Source organism: Solanum dulcamara, chromosome 9 (genome assembly GCF_947179165.1).
Source record: "Solanum dulcamara chromosome 9, daSolDulc1.2, whole genome shotgun sequence".
Lineage (NCBI taxonomy): Eukaryota > Viridiplantae > Streptophyta > Magnoliopsida > Solanales > Solanaceae > Solanum > Solanum dulcamara.
Genome location: NC_077245.1, coordinates 20,473,225 through 20,496,694, shown reverse-complemented (window position 1 = coordinate 20,496,694; position 23,470 = coordinate 20,473,225). Strand labels below are relative to the sequence as shown.

The following is a 23,470-nucleotide window of genomic DNA, read 5'->3' as shown; positions in this document are numbered from 1 at the left end:
AGGATGTCCCTTAAGTTATTACAGTCATTCAAAATTTTAAAAACATATATTTAAATCTACAAAGGAGTATTCCGTTAGATTATCAAAATCAGAAAATTAGTAGGAATTTTCATAACAACTTTTTATCTGTAATTTTTTCACTTTATTGGACTTGTAGGAATTTTTAATATGTGATGCACCATATTCAAAAGATTTATTTTTTCATACTAATGACATATGTTAAAATAATGATATTCACTAATAATGACAAACAACAAATTTTATAGCGAAGTTAGTCAAAGGAATTTTCTATTTAAATTTAGAGTTATTCAAAATTTATAATTTAAAATAAACTATGATATTATTTAGGTTATTGGTACATTAAATGAAAAAGATTAACTAATAATAGATATAATGTAAATATTCATTGAATTAATTTGACCAATAAGATAAATAAATAAAGAATACATAAAAAAAAAAATGAAATAATAGATAATGTAACAATGATATGCAAAGATGGAAAGAGAAAAAATATTTAAAATATTTGATATAAAATTTGAGAATGGATTGAAACAATTAAAAATAAAATATAAATCTTATGTAAGACAATTAAAGCTAAAATTCAAAAGTAATTTGTAAAAATAAATAAATTATTAATTGCACTTTATATTTTTGTAATACCAATAATAACATATTCATTATTATCTCACAAGTGGGGTTTGAGGAAGCTAAGATTTATCTCTATCTATCTTTGTGGATAAAAAAATTGTTTCTTATGAAGCACAACGAAAAAAAAAAATAATCTCAGTAAAGAGTTTTTGTTTAGTTAAAAATTAAAAATTATATTTTCTTCTAAAATAATAAATATTAAAGTCACGAAGCAAATATTAATTAAGATAACATAGAACAACTTATTTTGAGAGATTTTACAATATTCTCTAAATTATAGTATTTTTATTTTTTTAATCATTTTATACTTTCAAATTGTTTGTATCTAATTAAAATATTTAGAGTACATCGAAAAGTTATTTGAATTTTTTAATTATATATATTTATTACAAAATAAAATAATAATTAAATATTTATTAATTTTAATATGATCAAAAAATATTTAAATACATAAAATGTCAATTATAATTATAATTTAAGATAGTATGGTTAAAGGGCCCAAATCTATTGTCTTTCTTTTGAACTCGTTGCGCGAAAACCCTAGTAACATTACCCCTACCGTCTTTGGCCTTCTTCGCGACGAACAACAATGGCTTCCAGTGATCACACGATATTGCAATTCTCACCATCTTCAACCAGCATATCAGCAAAGGTTCACCCTTTAGTCATATTCAACATATGTGACTGTTATGTCAGACGTCCCGATCAAGCCGACCGAATCATTGGCACTCTTCTTGGATCAGTATTGCCTGACGGTACTGTAGACATTCGGAATTCATATGCCGTCCCGCATAGCGAGTCACAAGATCAGGTTCTCTTCTCAAAATAAAATTCTCTTTTCGTTTTTAGGGTCAATTTGGGACACTGATACCTGCTAGTTCAGTAATTTCCTTTTAATTTCAAAATGACCGACATATAGGTACTAAAGTTACGGAGGAGGGACAGTGAGAACACAGCATAGGAGAAGAGACTATGTTATTGTGCAAATTTCAGTAAATTTAGGATATAAAGAGGATTACTCTACATGAGTTGCTTGATTGCGATTTTAAGTTGTCGTACAATTGTGTTTTGTGTGCACTTACCATTTCTCAAAAAGAGAAATTTTTGTTTTGTATGCATAAGTTAATGGTTAACCATGCATACGAATTACTAAATAATTGGATTTAATGTGGATAATATACAATAGAAGTGCTTCTTCTATAGCTTTATTTCTATTCAGAGGATCATAGTTTTGAGTGCAAATGAACAAATGAGTGTAATGATAAGTATTGTTATAAAGTTATGGAAGAAAGAAGGAGACACATAATTGGCAGAAATTGCTAATAGTATCGTATTTGATTGCATCAATCAACATGTCAATTATTGATATGCTCAATCGCCGTATAGAAAATTATAATTTTTGGTACCATGTTTGCACAGAACGAAATATTTCTGTGACATGTTAGAAAGAAATCAACCTTCCAATGAATATGTAGCCCTGATCGTATTGCAGATTGATACTGAGGCAATGACTTTGACCGGAGAGAGTGATCCTACTACACTGTGTAAATATTTTGATGTTCACCAGTTCCGTATTTCCTCTTTTATGGTTTCTAGCATTTTAAATGTCATTGTATGTTTACCAATCATGGTGGCCATGATCAATCTGAACAAAAAATGTGAGGAAGGTAGATGCATATAGACAAGACGAGAATGAGAGTAGCGCTAAAGATTACAAAGAAGAAAAAAAGAGGGGATCGAAACAGTTGACTGAGATACCTTAAAATCTGCTAGCTAGAGGGTGAGACTCTACAACATATCCTCAACTTATTCAAAAGAAGGAGTGACGCTCTACAACAAGCTTCTTTCTTCAATGTGAATTTCTATTTTGTTTCTTTTTTCACGAGAAACCAAAGGTGAGATCTTTGGGTATCTCTCTTTTAAGCATTGATAAAACACTAATGAAAGCCTTCTTGGGCATGTCTATGCCTCCTTTTCATAATATTCTATCATTCTTTTTGAGGAAAGTAACACAGATTCTATCATAGTAGCAAATGCTTATTTTGAGGTTGAAAAAAGTGGGGCTTGATACACTAATAGTTATTGAACCACTTGATAGGTATCTAAAGAGAAAGGAGGTCCTGTATTACAATAAATGGTGATGATAGTATGGAGACAGAATGCCGTTGGTTATTTTAGCTACTTGGAATATGAGGAAAATGACTCTATGTAGAGGACTTCGGTATAATAAATAGATTTGTAAAAGCTAACATGAACCACCTATATATGCATTTGAATTGATTTTTTGCTAGTTGCTTCGCCAGAAAAATAACTGATTGTCTTGATATAGATAAAGAGCTGAGTGATCTTACAAAATATCTTCAATAAAGTGTTGCCAAATGCAAAAAGCATAAAAGGCGTAGTGTCTACTAGAGCTGAAGCACAAAGTGTGGTTAAAACATGTGCTATAATGAAAGAAGGCACCAATATAGAAAAAGAATAAAATATGCATGTGTAATGTGAAAAAATAACTAGAAATACGCATTTAAGAATTAAGATTTAAAGACACTACAATAGGTGGAATATATGAACTAGAAACCCTATAAATCAAGCTCAACTACCATTTTGTATCTCTGATACACAAAAATGAAGTATTAAGTTTCTAAGTGATATCAGTGTAGTGTTTTTATTCTAATTCTTTAAAATTTCCTATTTCCAATCACTAAGGCATATCTATTCCTAATATACCTGTGCAGTTAACTTATTTCCTCGTTTTATTATACAGATGCCCTCTTAAAGATTAGCATGTGAGGGGTAATATGCATGCCTTAAAACATAGGTGCCTGGGCTAAAAGTAAATATTATCTAAGCGAGGCAAAGCACCTAGTACTATTAAAGGCTCATTTTAGATGCGATTAAGCCTGATGCAGCATCAAGCTCACCATGGGCGTTTTCCTTACTTGGGTGTCACTTCAGTGTATGTATCAAAGCACTAAGGCATGCACGTCAATGGCCATGGGTTATAGTTGCAGAAGTCAACTATAAACAATAAAAATAACAGGCAGATAGATATATTGATTGTGAAAGGAACATTATGAATAAATTTGTTACTTATTATGAAAGGAAATTTATCTGAATTTAAAACTTTACCTTATAGTTTTTTTTATCTGAAGTTAATAGAAGCCAATTGTCTTGGCTAAAACTTAAAACTGCTTCTAAATAATTATGTCCGGTTTTAAAGTTTATTTAATGATTTTCACTTCACATATTTCACTTAGTTGTAATGTCTTCTATTTACTTGTTTAATGTGATTGTTGTTACTTTTTTCGTTGTTCCTTTCTTTACTAAAGCTCTTTTTTTATTCTAATTTGTACTCAAGGCCCCATAGACATTGTGCAGTTTTCTATGGTTTTTCCCTTTGACAACAGTGGTTAAGCGCCTAGTGTGCATAGTATTGAGATTAAGCATGCCTGAAGCAAGCCTTTGAAAACACTTCGATAGAGCAGTTTCTGCCAAATTGCTATCTCTCTCTTCCCCGTGTTGCCTTGTGTTCTTAACTTTGCAATATGAGTGAAAATGACCTTTCTATTCCCTACCGTAGTTTTTGCGTGAAAGTTATGGACCGTACTTCTTTCTAGATGTTTTTAATGCTCTTGATGACCTTTTTTTGGCATTTTGTCCTTCATATTAGGTTGCCTTGGATATTGATTACCATCACAATATGTTGTCATCTCATCAGAAGGTGAATCCAAAGGAGGTCATTGTTGGATGGTAATTCCACCTTTCCTTTTTTACTTTTGGGTTAAAATTTCTTTTGTGTTGATAATGTTGCCTGTGGTGGCAAAGTCTTAGCTCCAACTCTTTCCAGATTTGGAGACTTCTCTGTGTTGCTGCATCATGAAGTCTTTGGTGTCCATTAGCCTTATAACATAAGTGGCACTGTATATTCTTATGCACGTGATCAAAATTGGAATATGATACTTGGAACATGCTATGCTTGACCATAGATGAGAAAAATGTCTAAAATGTGAACATATACAAAAAATTTCCGTATACACATTAAGAGGCAAAGTTGGGACTTGTTTTAGGGAAACTTCCACAGATGACCATAGGTGGCTAAATTCTCATGATGCTTAAGGTGTTCTAGAAATGCTTTACACTTTGTATTCTCTGTCCTTTGTCTCTTGGCATTTTCCGTTCTAGATTTTATTTAAAGTATTTGACCATAAATATATGTGTGTGTAGGCATCATACATCTATACATAAATATTTTGATCAATATTCTAAACATTCGTGACTTACAGTAGTCTTGATGTTCTACCTTTATCTTTTAACATTTTCCGTTCTAGATTTTATTTGTAAGTATTTGACCACAATATATCTGTGTGTAGGCATCATATATGTATACATAAATGTTTTGATCAATATTCTAAACATTCGTGACTTACAGTAGTCTTAATGTTCTGCCTTTATCTTTTAACATTTTTCGTTCTAGATTTTATTTTCATGTATTTGACCACAATATATCTGTGTGTAGGCATCATATATGTGTACATAAATATTTTGTTCAATATTCTAAACATTTGCTGATTTACAGTAGTCTTGATGTTCTACATTCTAATATATTTCTCTAATTTTTTTATAGTTTATTTATTTTTAAAATACAATATTCTTAGGGCTGGTGCCCCCATCCATGGGACTAATGGCTTGCTTCCTTCTCCTGCTCCCCTTTTAAAATACTTTTATATCTACAAATTGCAGTGTATTTCCATAGGTTTTTATGTGCATCCATTCCCCCTTTAAACTTTGGTTCTTGTGAGTTTGTGACCTTTGAAGGAAAGAGAAAGCATCTTTTGCAAAAAGAAGGTGAAAGAATTGAATGTTGTAGTGCTGGTGAGGATAAGGATACGAGGGGAACTCTTTTTTCCAAGAGAGCTTCCTGCATTATGTTTTTAGAGGGATGTCTCTATCAGGGAAGCATACAGTGAAACTTCATTTTATTTCCTACTTTTGTTGCCCTTTTGAAATGTTCACTGTGGATGATTTGTTTTCTCCCTTTCCTTTTGTGAAAGGCCTTGAGAGGTGTCTCTATTGGGTAAGCAAACCTACTAGTAAAAAGTGTCAAGGATGATATATTTGTGAATTTGTGTCTGGGGATTGGTATGAGAGCACTGGAGGTGTATTTATGATACATACATATGGTATCATGGAAAGCTGTAATCGAGTGCTTGCATTTACATTCACTAATGAGCCAGTCAAACACAAATGAAGATATGGTTGTGAAACTCTATTTGTATAGGTGGCTTAACAGCCTATGCTTGATCACTCTTGCTGACTTCACTATTTTGGTTTGGTCATAGCACTTATGTTATCTGGACATACCTCCAATTTAATGTATATAGCACTTGGAAGATGTTGAAAAGAATGACAATGATGTGTGCAGTGTTTTGAGAAGCGAGAAGCGGAAAAAAGCGACAGGGGCTCACTTCACAGAAGCGCGAAGCGTGAAGCGAAGCGCATGCTTTTTTCAGAAAAAGCGCTATTTAGTATAAAAATATAAAATATAAAATATGCATAGATAATAAAATATGCCCCATTGGCATATTCACTTCAACTTCATCATCCATTTCATCATCATCAACAAGATTAACCATGGATGCTTCAGGATTCATTTGAGTTTTAAATTCATTTTTTTCATAAAATACTCTTTTATTTCTTCCTTCACACTATTCGGGACCTTTGGACACACTTTAACATCTTATAACCACCAATAAGATGCTTCTTGTGACGAAATATTCCACCATTATATGTCATATCACAAAAAACACATTTGATTTTTGTGTTACTTTCCATGGCAATTCCATATGCCCAAGCTGGATTCCTTTTTTGTGCCATTAAGAAAATACAACTTACTACAAAGAAAAAATAGAATAATAATTCAGTCACACAAGTCAAATTGTCAAAACAATAATAGAGCAGCTGCAACAAAATTAAAAGAGCAACTGCAGCAAAATTAAAATAAATAAATAATAAAACAGCCAGACTATGTGGAAAAAAAACAGAGCATATGCTTTATCTTCAAAAAAATAATGGCCAAATTGCTGAATAAAACTTGAAAAAAATAATTCTTCACAGACGACAGTTGCGCAGAAATAGAAAAAGAAGAAGAGAAGAAGAGATGAAGAGAAGAACATCGCAGCAGTTGCGCAGACGACAGAACTGCTGAATGGAAATAAAAATAGAAATAGAAACGGAAGAAGAGAAGAAGAGAAGAAGAGAAGAAGAGAAGAAGAGGAGAAGAGAAACTAATCTGGTTGAACTGTCGAAGTTGAAGAAGAAGTCGCAGCAGCTTGGAACAATTAATTATAAGTTTTATAGATTTTTTTTTTTAAAAAACCCTAGTGCCGCTTTTTCAAAAAAAGCGAGCTTTTTTCTCGCTTCTAGATGAAGCGTGCTTCTCGCTTCTCCCATGAAGCGCACGCTTTTTTGAAATCGCTTCGCTTCACGGTGTTGAAGCGCTAGTGCCTCGCCTCGCTTCGCTTCACGCTTAAAGCGAGCGCTTCGGCGCTTTTTCACAACACTGGATGTGTGAAAGGGAAATAGAGAATCCAATTAAATGTAACATGTCCTTCAGTTTCGACAAGGCTTTAGTGGAGGAAATGGTTGATGAGGTTTGGGTTAGGGAACATGCTTTGTGGAGAGATGTGATAATGGAGGAATTTGGGGGTATTGGAAGAGGGTTGGAGGACAAAAGATTTGAATATGCCTTGTGGGTGCAGGATGTGGAGGAATATATTGAAAAGTTGGGGAGATTTTAGTGGTAATGTGTCATTTTGGCTAGGGGGATGGGAGGAAAGTTAGGTTTTATTTTTCTTGTGGTGCGAGAATACACATTTTTAGAATATCATGTTAGGAGTTAACAGTCCAACAAGTTCAGAGGCTACAAGATAGAGAAGTATCTTGGGACATGAGTTTTAGGAGGAATCCCAAGATTGGGAGGTGATGGAATTTCAAAGTTAAGTTGAATTATTTTACAAACAAAGAACATTATAGGATCATCCTGATGTTTGAATGTTGAGGACGGGAACAATGGGGTATCTTCTATTGAGTCATTTAATGAGAAGCTTTTGATCATTAAAGAGGAAGCCTTTCCACATTCATCCGCATGGATTCCTAAGATTCTGAGAAAGGTGTGTTTTCACTTGGTTAGCTACAAAAAGAGTAATTTTTGGTTAAGAACTTGAGAAAGAGGAGGATCTGCAAGAGGGATAATTTTGATGGCTGAGAACCTGAGAAAGAAGACGGTTACCTATGTCAGTTGGAATTTCATATTTAAGGATTCAAATGAATACGTGGATCATCTTCTTCTACATTATCGGGTAGCTTCTTAGTTATGGTTGAAAATTCTGAGATGGTTTGGATTCCATGCCTGGCTTTGTGAAAGAACTGTTAGCTGGAACTAGGGAAGGGAGAGGAGAAGAAGCAAGGTGTGGAAGGTTGCTCCACTCGCATTTATGTGGGAGTTTGGAGAAAAAGAAATAGGAGAGCTTTTGAGGGTGTATAGAATGTTCTTGCATAGTTAAGTAAATCCTCTTATCCCCCCCTTTTTTGGGTGAATCCACATGTTTCCTTTTATGTATGGGAGATTGGGTGACGTGTAGACAATCTTAATCTTTTTTTAGGTTTCTACCTTTTTGGTGTACTTTAAAAAAACTAAAATGAATTCACTGTATGAATAGTTCCATAACAGAATACACCTACTACTCGTCTTCATGACTTAATACTTAATAGTACTGGGCCCTGGCAACTATATGTTGCATATCACATAGTTGAATTCTTTCTGTTATCTTGTAAGTTCCATTTTTCTTGAATATTTACTGCTTCTACCAAAGTGGTTCATTGACATGTGAACTTCTTCCTACTTTATGTAGTAGGGAACGAGTCAAAGCTTGTAATACTATAGCTAATGAAACTGTGAATATCTGATACTTGGACTTCACAGGTTTTCTACTGGTTTCGGAGTCACAGGTGGAAGTGCTTTGATTCATGAGTTTTTTTCTAGAGAAACTACAAATCCTATACATTTGACTGTTGACACTGGGTTCACAAATGGAGAAGCTTCTATAAAAGGTTTTGTTTCTGTGCATTTGTCTATTGGAGATCAGCAGCTTGCTGCACAATTTCAGGAAATTCCGTTGGACCTGCGCATGGTTGAAGCTGAAAGGATTGGATGTATGTCTCCTCTTACCTCCCGTACCATTTAGGATAGTCTATTTTTCTTGCATATTCTTTGTGTTCCCTTTTTGTTTTTCGATTTTTTTCGATAAACTGATATCAGGGAATTGTAGTTTGAGGGGTTGGGGGTGGGTGGGAATCTGGTTGAGAAGTGGTATGATTATTTGCTTAGCAGTTTACTAGATCCCTAGTACATTAGTTCATTATAATAATTTTGGTGATCTAATTGTCATCCATCCAAAGGAGAGATGCAAAGGCAGCCATACTCTAAATATATTCTAATATTAAGGGTAAGGAGTAGTATCTTCTTTATGTTTGGTGGGAGAAAGAGTTAGAGAGCACAAGTCATGTTAATTTTTTTTGCAGTTTGCACAATGAAGTTTCTCACTGGAGTTTTCTTATGTTCCTTTACTTTAGTTGATATACTTAAGACGACTGCGGTAGAGAAACTTCCCAACGATCTTGAAGGAATGGAAGCCTCAATGCAACGATTACTTGCTCTGATTGATGATATCTACAAATATGTGGACGATGTTGTGGTAACTGAACTTGCAGTACTCAATTTTTGCACCTGCTCTTCTCCTGTTTAAGTTATTTTCTGTATGATATTCCTTTGCAGGAAGGACGTGTGCCACAAGACAATAAAATCGGAAGGTTCATATCTGATACCGTGGCTTCCCTTCCCAAGCTCTCACCTCAAGACTTTGATAAGCTTGTTAATGATGGTCTCCAGGTAGTTGTTTGTTACCTGTAAATTGGATTGCTAATTTCCAATGTTTCCTCCCTATTCGCTCTTTGCCCTGCCTAACCAAGTGGAAATTTTTTTTGGGAAAGAAAGTAAGGATGTAGACTTATCATTTTATTTCTCCTTAGTTTTTATGCACTGTAGTTAGAAATGTCAGGAATCACATTTTGGTGGTTAATTGTTGAAAGGAGTACTACTTCCAGTGACCCTCCAATTAGCTTTGTGGCAATTTCTGCCTTGAGCTAATCCTTTCAGCAAGTTCTGCTTCAATTTCTAAAAGAATAAGGTTTCTCATTCTGCGTAAACACTTTTAGGTATGAGAACAAAGTGATAGATTCTCCCCGTTTTCTTCTTGCCATGTTTTTCGAATCCATGCACCTTGCCTTGGCAGCTGGCCCCTCCACCCCCTAGTTTCTTACCCCTTACCCTAGCCATCTATAGGCCCCTTTCTCTTCTTTCCTCCTCCTTTCCAGTTTGAAATAGTGTCCCGTTAAGCCTAAAACATCATCCTTAATTGATCAGCAGCAGCTTAAGTTCCTGCAAGAATGACAGCCATGTTATCACTTCATTGGGTAATCATACATCTTTTACTGGCTCTTAAAAGGTAAAAAGTAAAAACTGAGATGTATCAATTGGGTAAGAGAACCTGGAAAATGTAGTCTTAGTTACATGAATTTTGACTGGTTTATTGTGCTTTTCATTCCTTACCATTTCCTCTCCTTGTAAAATTTCAGTCTTGGTTCTTTTTCTATAATTTTAATCAAAATAACTTCTCACTCTCCGACCATCAGGCCTTCCCACTCCCCGCTCAGCTCTTCCTCTTTATTCTCTTTTCTGTTTTCAAGTTTAAGTTTTGTACAATAGAATACCATATAATCTTACATATTAAGTACATGTAAATGTTGGACAAAACATCGTGATTCATTGTGTTAATAGAAAGTAGAGTAAGGGTCAAGTTGCAATATCATAAAGTGTTTATGTGCTAATAAAAGGGTCTAGGGGCTAGGGCCGTAAGTTGCTTCCAAGCAAAAAGTTGAAGGGGCTCTGAGTGGTCGTAGAATTATTAAATTTCTTGGGTGTAATGCGTTTGTCAGTTACCATTTATACGAATGAAAAGCTTAAATCAGACCGGGTTGGCTGAACCTGAATTAAACTTTCCTTGCAGGATCAATTGCTCTTGCTCTATTTGGCAAGCCTCACAAGGACACAACTGAGCTTCGCAGAAAAACTTAACACTGCTGCTCAAATCCTGTGATGATGATTAATTCATTCTTCATGTTGTAGTGCAACATCAAAATTTGTCTAGATAACTGATTTTTTGGCCAGAACGATGATGAGGGACACGGTGTCATCAGTTTAGAGAATTGTATGTTATATTATGTTATTAGTTAACATTGTAGCTTCTTTGTTTTTTCCCCCGTTTTGTACAAGAGAAATACCATATATGGTGAAGACTGAGGTATACCTTAGCGTACTTGATTATTTGAGGATGAATTTTAATCCATTTTGAATGCGTCTGAAATCGCGGAATTTTTCTTTGATAAGTTGTAAAATTTATTCAGCGTCGGCATCAGTTTCTTTTCAACTAGTTTCACTTTGTTGGATCGATTGTTTTGAACCTTATTTTGTTAGTTATGAGAAGTGTTGGTCTGACACTTTCCTAAAAAGCAAAAACAACACACGACATTACCTCTACCTCATATAGGTAGAGAAGTTTTTGTTTGACCCTCTGCTTAAATAAAGCACAGCAAAACAGTTTGAGAAAGAGAATAGAGAAATGAAAGTAGTAACAATAAAGAAATAAAGCGAAATGGAGAGTAGTACACAACATATGAAAGAAAGGATAGTAATGACAACGAAATGGTGTGATAATTGAAACATAAAAAACACAAGTAATAATCGAAATAGAGTAAGAAGAAACTACAAAATAATGTTGATACTATTGGTAAGAAAATACATACAAGTACGACCCACCAAGCCTATCTTGGAGGAAAGTGAGAGATCGCTTAACTACATACCAACTAACTTTATACCAACTAACCTTCTGTCCTAACCTACAATTTCAAACCCTCCCTTCTAAGTTTGTGAATTGGTAATTGATTTTGAGGTTTATTAATTGGACAAACATTTAGAAAGAAAAAAAAACAATTATTTTAGAGAATTGGGTTGTTTGGTCAAATTTTTAGAAAAAAACTTCTTTTTTTTTTAAAAAAAGAATAGTTGAAGTTATTTTTTAAAAGTTGAAACAAGTAATTTCTCTCTAAAAGCATTATTGAAAGCTTGACCAAACATAGCTTGCTGTTATAATATTGGTAAAAAGTATTTGTTATAATATTGGTAAAAAGTATTTTTTAAAAATTGATGGTCAAGCATAATTTGCTACTCTTCAAAAGTTTTTTTTTTTTTTTGAGAATCACCTATAATAAAAGAACATTTAGAAAATGAGCAGATTTTAAAAGTTTGACCAAATAAATTATAAAACTTTAAAATAGTTTAACCATGTGGATGATACATGAGAAATATTTATAAAATACTTTATATATCAAGATATTAAACAATTATTTTACAACCAATTTCTCTTTCGAAAACAAATATACCTTAAATCTAAAACAAGTAGACATAACAAAGTATGCATCGTCAATTCATCTCTTTGTTTGGTCTCCTTTCATTCCTCTTTGGTCCAAATAGTTTAAATGCATTCAATATTATTTTAAGCTCACATAGATGGAGTTATTATAAAATTGTTGAAATTTCTTGATATTGATTCTGATTTTATAAGATTGATTTTGGAGGTGGGTGATGTTGAATTTTTGACGGAGATTAAAATCGACAGTCCTTCAATTATTTTAATACTTTTTTCAAATAATAACTACTAATATTTATAAATTTAAGAAAATTGACAGACATCTCTTAATTTTAACTGACCCAACATTTTTGACGTAGTCTAATCATCGGCTTTTACTTAATTTTAGGCCATAATCGATAAATGTCCGTTGATTTTGATCCTCAATTTTTGACTTGTTTTAAGTAGTGTTCCAAAGTCATAGAGTGTAATTTCTTGACGCTGTGATAACATTAGTCCATAAAAACAAGACTTGTTCACGTATTAACTTAGTGTCTTTGCCCAATTAAGCCTATTTAAAAGTTGAAATTGACACATGAGAAATTTTATCAAAATATTTTTTTAAAATAAATACTTTTTTTTCTTCATATGTTATATACCATAATAAAGATTCTTTAAAAGTATCTTTGTTTAATAATTTAACAAATTATAACTTTTTAAAAAAATTTGATAAAGAGTTAAAACGGATTAGAATATGAACTATTTTTCTTCTCCTTACATGAGTTGTTTCCACTATTATAGCATATACTTTGACACCTATATTTTTTTTGTCCTTGGGAAACATCATAAAACAGAAAGAATCTGCAAATAAATAATATACCAAAGAAAGGTTTTTCCAAGTTACACTGCAATAAAAGAATAGAAGAAATGTTGCATTTAAATAATAAAAAAAGAACCACTCATATGTCTCCTCCTAACCCTTATAATTGCTAAGTATTCATTATTCAAAAAGGAAAAATAAAAAAGAAAGACTACTGGTATACAATTTTAAACTATCAAAGCTTAATTTCAAATTAATACTACAACAACAACAACAAAAAATTTAAAAATGTAAAATAGCATAAAAGATGTTGAAAATAAAGGGGAAAATAATAATAAAACATTCTCCATTCTTCAGTGGCTATATTATATTTTCTTCATTTTTCTCTCAATTTCTTTTTAATTTAATTGATTATGTCATTAAATAAATAAAAATCTAAGAGAAAATGACAAAAATAGTCCCTTATGTTTGAAGGTCGGTTTTAAATAGTCCTTTAAGTATGCACTAAATAGTTTTGGTCCTTTAAGTTTGCTAAAAGTTACTCTTTTCATCTCAATTTATGGAACACTTTTTTTCAGTTTGTCCAAAAATAAATTGGTCACCTTTCTATATTTGTAAACATTTTAGTTTTAAAATTCTCATTTTACCCTTAATGAAATAATTTATAATCACACAAATGATCAATGAATGTTTTATAGACCACAAATTTTAAAAGTCTTTATTTTTTTTTAAATTTTGTGTCAAGTCAAATGATGCACATAAATTAAAACTGAATAAAACTTTTAATTTTCATCAAATATTTAACAATTTATGTTCATTAGATTTGATAAAAATTGTTAGCTTGATTGAAATAATGTTACACAACCAATCAAATATATCATTGTAGGAAAAAGAAAAAAAAAAGGAAGCATCCTCAAATAAACTCATAAAGACAGAAAGTTTGCGAGCAAACGAGATCTGCATAGATGATAGCTAGAGTACTGAGAAATTTAGAAGGATGTTAATTGCAGAAATTAGGGCGGTACAGGACAAACCGATAAACTGCATCAAATCGATAAATCGAACCAAACAGGAAAAAAAAACTCGACTAGTGGTTTGGTTTGAATTGGTTTGGTGTTTGGAAAAAAACCCCGACCATTATAGGGTTGGTTTTGGTTTGGTTTTAACTAAAAAAAGTCAAACTAAACCCAAACCGACCCGATTATAGATATACTACTTTTAAATTATGTTATACATAAAAATATTTATTAAAATGTAATTTATAAATATTTTTAAATTTTTTTTCTTAATTTTTGTTTTCTTTCTTACATTTAGATTTGGACTTGAGAAACCCATCTAAATAATATACAAAAAAAGCCCATCTTATAAAGTTATATTATAAAGTTAAAACTTCAAACAGTGTTCTGCCTCTATCTTATATGTTGATATTTTGTACTAGAACTCTTTTTAAGAAGCACTACTCTGTGTTTTTTATTAGATACTATGAAAAATCCGAGAAACCCAAAAAATCCGAAAAACCCGAAAAAAATTGATATTGAAAAACCCGACTTTTATTGGTTTGATTTGGTTTATAGATTTAATAACCCGATACAAATGATTTAGTTTGGTTTGTAAAAAATCCGAATCAACCCGGTCCATGTACACCCCTAGCAGAAATATTGTGTTGAAGATTGAACAATCTATTTTATCACAAGAATCATGGAGGACATCACATGAGGATAATGATCTGGCTGTATTTATGCATTCAAATACTATATTTTATTTGTATTTTAGTTTAATTTGGAATATAATTTTGTGAATATCCTTGTGTTTATTGATGATACTATGAAAGTGTGGGAAAGAGTGGTGGAGATGAGGGTTAGGAGAGGCGTGTCTATTTTAGAGAACTAGTTCGGATTTATACCTGGACGCTCAACTACAGAAGCCATCCATCTTATGAGGAGACTGGTGGAGCAGTATAGGGAGAGAAAGAGGGACCTGCGTGTAGTATTCATCGATCTAGAAAAGGTTTACGATAAAGTTCCACGAGAGATACTATGAAGATGTTTAGAGGCTAAAGGTGTACCTGTGGCGTACATTAGAGTGATCAAGGATATGTATGAAGGTGCCAAAACCAGGGTAATGACAGTAGGAGATGACTCAGAGCACTTCTCAACTGTGATGGGATTGCATCAAGGATCAACCCTTAGTCCGTTTTTATTTGCCTTGGTGATGGATGGATTGACGCGATAAATTCAAGGTGAGGTGCCATGGTGTATGCTTTTTGTGGATGATATAGTCATGATCGATGAGACTCGTAGCAGAGTTAATGCTAAGCTGGAGGATTGAAGACATATCTTAGAGTCTAAATGGTTTAAGCTGAGTAGGACCAATACAGAGTACTTAGAGTGCAAACTCAGTGAGACACCTCAGGAGGTTGGCGCGAAAGTTAGGCTTGGTGACCAGGCCATCCAAAAGAAAAGTAGTTTCAAGTACCTTAGGTCTATCATGCAAGGCATCGGGGAGATTGACGATGATGTCACACATCATATTGGGGCAGGGTGGATGAAATGAAGGCTCGCTTCCGGTGTGCTATGTGACAAGAAGGTGCCACCACAACTTAAGGGCAAGTTCTACAAAGTGGTGGTTAGACCGGCTATGTTATATGGGATAGAGTGTTGGCCAGTTAAGGTCTCTCACGTTCAAAAGATGAAAGTAGCCGAGATGATAATGTTGAGATGGATGTGTGGGCATACTAGTAGCGAATGGATTAGAAATGAGGCTATTCGGGACAAGTAGGAGTGGCCTCGGTGGAAGACAAGATGCGGGAAATGCGATTGAGATGGTTTGGGCATGTGAAGAGGAGAGACACAGATGCCCCAGTGAGGAGGTGTGAGAGGTTGGCCATGGATGGTTTCAGAAGAGGTAGGGGTAGGCCGAAGAAATATTGGAGAGATGTGATTAGACAAGACATAACGCAGTTACATCTTACCGAGGACATGACCTTAGATAGGAGGGTGTGGAGGACCCACATTACGGTAGAAGGCTAGTACATAGTCTCGTTATTCTTCCCTATTAATAAGCGCATTAGCGCACTATAATTTCTTTTATGGAGGACTCAGATTAGGATAAAAGGTTAGGTGACTTATCCTAACACCATAGTAGTTGTAGTTCTGCTCATTGTTTATTGCCATTTGATTTCTGCATTGTATTGCTGTTTATAGGTGTGGGCCGTTGTACTTTGATTATCTTATTTATTTATATTAGTTAATGCCTCTTTCTTTCCGTACTATTCTACCATGACTTTCTCATTTTTACTATTCCTTGTTTTCATCTTGTTTTCGATATGCTTGTCCCTATCTGACCTTTTATCTTGTTTTCTTCTCTTGAACCAAGGGTCTTTCGGAAGGTTTGCGTACATTCTACCCTCCCCAGACCCTACATGGTGAATTATACTGAGTTTGTTGTTGTTGTTGTATGTTGTATGAGCTAATAGACATGATCAAGTTGATTTCAGGTAAACAAAATAATAAGAAAAGACCCTTATGATGGATTGGAACGTAAAGCGAAGTAATTTGAGTCAAAACGAAGGACAAATAACTCTAGGCATGACCATGAGATAAGCCTTGCGTTGCACCAATCTGAAAATTAAACTTCAGAAATTCAATTAAAGGATGTCAAACTCGAGTTGGGACCTACGCCACAAGGCTGGTCTCCCTGCGATGCCCCTCGCACCGCGACCCCCTGTTTATCGGATTGAGTTTGACCTAGTCAATGTAGAATTCAATTGGAATTGGAATTTTGACCTTTTTATTATATATATATTTCTTTTGATGACGTTTTTAGGATACAAATTCTTAGAATAGCTATTAGGGCTTAGAATTAGAAGTAAAATTTATTGTTCTTAGATGTAGGGTTTTTAATTTACAATTTTAGACAATTATTGTGTAAAAAATACGATTCGCTTGCAAATGCTGCTTTAATCAAAAGTTTCAATTACTTTCTTTTACACTCATGTTTTTCAATAGTTTAAACCATTATAGTTGTTATTTTACACTGGTTATGAGTAGCTAAATTCATAACTAGGGCTATGGAACTTAGAGTTGGGAGGATGGTAATGAATGTTTCACAATAAAATATCTATTTATAAAAAAGGCGATCTTTGTGCATTAAGTTTCTTTTATACTTAACATTTTCTTTAGATGATTGACAACCATTAATAAAGAAATTCATCCATATTGACCTGGTTGACCATGGAAGTACAAATTAAAAAAAAGGTTCATTAACAAGGATTTGGTACTACCTAACCATCATTTAATAACTTGAGTTTTGATGGATGAACAAATCACTTGAGAATGACTTAGGGTGATATTCTCTTAATTGGGCCATGAGGCTTTAATATGGAGACTTATACATTCATTAATTTTACACAATGGACACACTTGTTACTTCACTTTATGCGGGGTAGAATGTAAAATAAATTATGCGGAATTAGTTAAATAGAGATTAAAAATTTAAAAACCACACATTTAACTTTATTAATTTACTTTTAATTCTCTATATTTTCAACGTGATTCAAGATTAGAAAAGAATAATATATTTAATTAATATCATTTCCTATAATCTTATATACTAAACCAAATTATGATTATTTGATCTTTTGTTTGGGCCAGACCATCTAGCAGTACCTTTTTCCCCCCTTCAAAACTCATGCAAATAAAAGTCAATCTCCATGTATCAAATTGTGCAAAGAAGATTTATGATGAGTACTTTAGCACTATTTTAAGGGTTTTTAAATTTTGATTCTGCATAATAATAATAATGTATATAGTTAATTTATGACAAATCAAATTTTCAATAAGAAATAATTCATGTATTGTTATTCCTAAATAACTAAATCATGCATAATTAATATATGTATAACTAATACTTGCATAACTTATTCCTACATAATTAATACCTATATAACTTTAATTAGTAATCAAACAACCATAGAATATATACTTAAGAAACAGTACTCCTAATGATTATGATTTCATTGAAGTTGTAACCAATGTGACAGAGTGTCAAATAACATGGAAATCAGCTTCACTTAATTAATTAGGATCAATTTAACATGTTTAGATTAAATTCCAAGGCAAATTAAATTAAAGTCATTTATTTATATAATTCAAACATTCCACGTGTGTGAATAATTAAATAAACATCGACTTACCATCTAATCTTTTCATGATTACTTTTACTTGTTCATTTTTAACTTTACACACTTCTTAAGAAATAATGATTAATATGAGTAATTTACCATAATATTTATATTAATTGATGTATAGTTTTAAATTTTGTGAAATAATTTAGAGAATAAATACTTAATATATAATTATCTTTTTTTTAATATGTTAAAAATAAAAAAATCTATTTTACAAATAGTGAACAAATAAAAGTTAACAGTACTAACACATGCACTAGTAATATCGATCAATATGGTATTTATTGATAGATTTTTGTGTTTCATACGATTTTATGCCATGTGTTCTAAGTCTATTTAGTATTCAAAATTACCAAGATTTCAAAAAACAAGGGAAAAAAATTAAGTGAGAATATAAGAGTATGACCCATGTTTTAAATATTTGACGATTATACAATATGTTCAAAGATTATCTCAAGAAAAAAATTACTACAACACAAAAAAAGCCAACTTTTTTTATTCATTAATTTAAAACTCAAAAACAATAAAGTAATGACTGATGATTTATTCTAGATAAGTTGACTGGTCTAGAAGAATTAATAAATGAGGTTGCTGTAGTAGAAGACATAGTCCAAAGTCTTTAATTAGAAGACTATATAGCGCTATTAACTTAGTTGGAAATTAATGGTCCAACTAATAATATAATGCCTTTCGATGGATGGCTTTTCCAATTTCATTGTCATATTTACAAGCTTTACTTCGAATGTTAGATCTACTAGTTATGCTTTATTCGTGGATTGGAACTTTACGAGGCGAATTCGAATTTAATCAGATTCTAATATAGATATCAGACATCAGATGAATATGTGACCCCCCATCACACACACCAAAAAAAGCGTGTATAGCCCCACATTACTCTAAACTAGAATAATTATTTTTCATACTATCAGATCATCTAAATATATAATTAAATATAAGTAACTGTTTATAATAAGTGATACTATTACTAGCTTAGAATATAAGGAAATTAACATGCATATAATATGCTGAAAAGGGCTGATAATGTAAAAATTCATTCTTATATAAAGTTAAAATTTATGTTATATACACAGTCAATGTAATTTTTTAAATTTGTTTTAGATTATCATTTCACCCCCTAAATTAAAAGATATCTACAAGTAAATCTCTTCAAAATTTGAGATTTGTAATTTTAAAGATAAAATAGTTACCTACTAGTCTCTCCGTCCTATTTTATGTGACACGTTTTCCTTTTTAATTAGTCTAAAAAAGAATGTCACATTACTATAATTAGAAATAATTTAACTTTAAAATTCCTCTTTTACCTTTAATGAAATGATTTATAGCCACACAAATATCTAAGAATTATTTTAGAACACAAATTTCAAAGATCATATTTTTTTCCCATTAAACATCGTGTCAAGTAGTGCCACATAAACCTAGAGTGGCATGTAAATATATGGTGTTTCATAATGCAGCTAGGTAAGCCAGGCCAAAAGCTCAATTAACTCTATGGTTACTCACTACTGACAGATTAGCCAATTGGGGGATGCAAGTGCAAGGTAAGGAACAAGATAATGTACACCAACTCATGTGTCAATAGATTTCTGTCTTACAATACTGGTTAGGCCTCAAGTTTTTCTGTTTAAGTAGGTTAGCTAGTACTGCAAATTGGCTACAATATAATTTTCTAATCTTTTACTATATAAATCTTTAATTTACGATTACAAGATTCAAAAATTTTCTTTATTTTCTTAAATTCCGTGTCAAGGCAAAATAGGTCAAATAAATCGGAAAGAAGGGAGTATAATTTAAACCATCAAGGGGTCGTTTGGTTGGAAACAAGTTATCCCGTGATTAATTATTTCGGGATAAGTTATTCTACCGTGTATATGGGATAACTTATCTCATCACTTTGATACAAATGGTAGGATAAATAATCTAAGGACTACCTAATATCTCTAACCAAATGCACGATAAAATAATCTTATATTTTATCCTGAAATTATTATATCTTATACCCCACACCAAACAACTCCAATTAAGAGTAATTAAAAGTTGTTTCCATAAATTATTGTTGATAATTCATCCTCGATCTCACGACCAACATTGAGTTACGTGTCAAGATCATAATAGGGGTGGTTAATTAAGACTTGCTCGAGCCATTTATATATCCACACGTAAAAACACACAAACAAAAACTTTCCTTTTTTCCTTCTTTCTTTTCACACACAAACAGTATATATATATATTCTTTATTGTTACACTTTTATTCTAACTTGAAACTACTCTTCCTCCTCTTTCCTTCCTCTAATAACATGAATGACAACATGAGTAGTTGTTTGTGTTATTTCCATCCAAAAGAAGTGTTAGTGGGAGTATGTGCTTTGTGCTTGAATGAAAGACTCTTAATCTTAGCTTCTAAGCAAGAAAAGGAGAAGAAGAAGAAGAAAATTATTATTAATTTGCAAGGAAAGAATAAGAAGAAGATTAATGATGATGGAGATGAACATTCAAGAATGCATTATCTACCAAAGATATTTGCTTTGACCTCTTTTTTCAATCGTCTTGACATTAGACATTCACGCAAAGAGACTATTCATGATATTGATCTTTCTTCCACTTGTAGCTATGAAGGTACGACATATATAATTAACCATTCATTTCTCTTTTCTCCTTCTTTGATACAAATTCAGAATTTAAATTTGATTGATCGATATCATTTTATTTTACTATTATTTATTTTTACAACAGAATTTCTTATTTGTTGAAAATTTACTGGTTTTTCATACATACAAGGAGAAAGCCTTTGGGAATTCAACCTAGCTATATTATTTGCTTCTGTTTGACCAAAGATTTTAAAGTTGAAACTTAAAATTTTAAAAATTATTTGACTTTTTGAAGTAGTATTTGAAAATGCATTTTTCTTAAAAAAATAAAATGAAGTTTTGTGAATGAAGTCTCAAAAATATTTGAAAATCAGATTGACAAAATTTGATCAAATTTTATGGCAAAATAAATATTTAAAGGTAAAATTTTAAAATCTAAAGCCAAATGCTAGCTCTATGTATAAAATAATTTCAACTTTATGTAAATTGTAATTTTTCATTTTTAATGAATTCCCCTTACACTACAAGTCAATATGAAATTAGCTACGAAATTTATCGTTGATCCTAGCTAATTCGTTGCTAAAAAAAGCTCCTAACTAATTAAATTTTATCATAATCCATTGCTAATCAGTAGCTTAATGGGATTAGCAAGGAATTTTAGCTATTTAACTATGAAATTATCTCAGTTGCTAATTTTTTATTTTCTAGTAGTGTTACGCCCTAAACTCCGCATATATATATATATATATATATATATATATATATATATATATATATATATATATATTATACTTTACATTAAAAATAATGTTGGGTTTAGTTGAACATGTTAAATCTACATATTGCATCAGATTCTGTCCCTACCCACCCCCCTCGCCCCACCTTTTTTTCCTTCCTTTTGGGCAGGTCCCTTTTCTTGGGAACTTATGATGTTTTTGAATTTTTCAGCCTTTACTTTAACTTGGTTCTATATATTTGGACATTTATGTGATAGTATTATTGTGTAAAATTGATAATTGTGGCATTTTACTCATTACTTTCAAACATGCAAAATAGAAGCGGAATCATGATATAAATTTAATAAGTTAATTTTTAAGTTTTTTAACATTAAATTCATTATAATATTAAAATTATGAATCTAAATCAAATTTAATATATACTTCACGTGAACACTTAATCGAAAAACTACAACATGCAAGCTGCAAAGATACAAAACCTAATTTACTTTTTTTAAAAAAGTCAACTGGAAAAAACAGTAATTTTGAACATTGGGTAAACCAGTAGGTATAGCAAGTGAATAACTAACACCAAAGAAGAATAAGTGCCTTTTCTTTTTTTTATGATTATGTACATGCATGTGCCTTTATAACTTATATATTTTTGAATTGTATTCTGTTTTCATAGTTGAGTTTCTTGTAAACTTTCCATACAAAGTGCATGTACTTAATTACTATTACAAAATTATGTGTTACGCAAATTAACCTTGTGTATGAAGTATAGTTACTATAATTGTTGCATACTTATAACTCTTCAATAATTTCATCATTCAAATTAAATATGACTAGCTATTTTTTGTGCTTTTTGTTGTTGATGAAGAAAAATTATATAAATGTCTTTAAATGCACGTAAAATAATAAACAATCATTGTTTTTGGTCATTATTATTTTATAGATCTAACTCTAAACTTTTTTGTTGTTTGTAGATTCTTTTATATCAATAAAGTTTGAAAATAATGGAGTAGGCTCATGGGAGAAGGGAGCAGTTGGCACAGTGCCAAATGTGTCACTAATTAAGCATTGTGACAATAATATTATGTCTAACAAAGTTGCATTAATAGAGCATGTTGCAAAGCCACGTATGCAGCTTAGGTGGCGAAAGCGGATTGGTCACATCTTCCATCTCATTAGAATAAAGAGATCATCTACCAAAGGTGGTAATGCTAGTCATGTGGGCACCAAATTAGAAGGTGTGAAGGTGAGACATGGATGGATAAGGACTCTGACAAAGAGAAAGACCAAACAATGAATCATAATTTCATAAGGAGGCAAAGCAAAAACCAAAAGGGCCTATTCTGTGTCTAAGAAAAAAGTTAAAGAAAAAAAAAAGAAAGGGCCAAGCTTTCATCCACTTATTACTCTTTCCTACCTTTTTTAAAGTGTGAATGGAAATATATATAGCTTTTTTGTGAAGATTGGCTTGGCTTTTTCCCCCTAATTTTAATTTTTATATCCCCTTTCACTTGTTTGGCATATGTTGTATCCTAAAATATGTGAGACAACCCCATGTTATAGCCACTTCTTGAATTGTCTATGAAAAAGGATGCTCAAAACTTTGATTATCTTATTTATTTATAATAGTTAATGCCTCTTTCTTTCCGTACTATTTCTACTAGGGCTGTACAGGGCAAACCGATAAACCGCACCAAATCGACAAACCGAACCAAACCGAAAAAAAACCCGACTAGTGGTTTGGTTTGACTTGGTTTGGTGTTTGGAAAAAAAATCCGACCATTATAGGGTTGGTTTGGTTTTTACTAAAAAAAAGTCAAACCGAACCCAAACCGACCCGATTATAGATATACTACTTTTAAATTATGTTATACATAAAAATATTTATTAAAATATAATTTATAAATATTTTTTTAATTTTTTTCATAATTTTTGTTTTCTTTCTTACATTTAGATTTGGA

General features: G+C 31.9%; 2 protein-coding genes across 2 annotated transcripts; both read left to right on the top strand.

Moving 5' to 3' along the window:
- The first annotated feature begins 1,129 nt into the window (after positions 1-1,129).
- LOC129902615 (eukaryotic translation initiation factor 3 subunit F-like) lies at positions 1,130-11,111 on the top strand. Its single transcript, XM_055977949.1, has 6 exons — positions 1,130-1,459; positions 4,319-4,398; positions 8,630-8,859; positions 9,280-9,401; positions 9,482-9,595; positions 10,773-11,111. Exons 1-6 carry the CDS (start codon positions 1,238-1,240, stop codon positions 10,860-10,862), a joined length of 858 nt encoding a protein of 285 aa, XP_055833924.1. The 5' UTR covers positions 1,130-1,237; the 3' UTR covers positions 10,863-11,111.
- A 9,325-nt stretch (positions 11,112-20,436) lies between these two features.
- LOC129902951 (uncharacterized) lies at positions 20,437-23,135 on the top strand. The gene is made up of 2 exons (XM_055978404.1): positions 20,437-20,809; positions 22,484-23,135. The coding sequence occupies exons 1-2, from the start codon at positions 20,491-20,493 to the stop codon at positions 22,804-22,806; spliced, it is 642 nt and encodes a 213-aa protein (XP_055834379.1). The 5' UTR covers positions 20,437-20,490; the 3' UTR covers positions 22,807-23,135.
- The last annotated feature ends 335 nt before the right edge of the window (positions 23,136-23,470 follow it).

Excerpts from the sequence above, each read along its gene's own strand:
- LOC129902615 (XM_055977949.1), top strand. The coding sequence starts at position 1,238 with ATGGCTTCCAGTGATCACACGATATTGCAATTCTCACCATCTTCAACC. Across the intron at positions 1,460-4,318 it reads ATAGCGAGTCACAAGATCAG|GTTGCCTTGGATATTGATTA; the intron begins GTTCTCTTCTCA and ends CCTTCATATTAG. Across the intron at positions 9,402-9,481 it reads AATATGTGGACGATGTTGTG|GAAGGACGTGTGCCACAAGA; the intron begins GTAACTGAACTT and ends ATTCCTTTGCAG.
- LOC129902951 (XM_055978404.1), top strand. The coding sequence starts at position 20,491 with ATGAATGACAACATGAGTAGTTGTTTGTGTTATTTCCATCCAAAAGAA. Across the intron at positions 20,810-22,483 it reads TTCCACTTGTAGCTATGAAG|ATTCTTTTATATCAATAAAG; the intron begins GTACGACATATA and ends TGTTGTTTGTAG.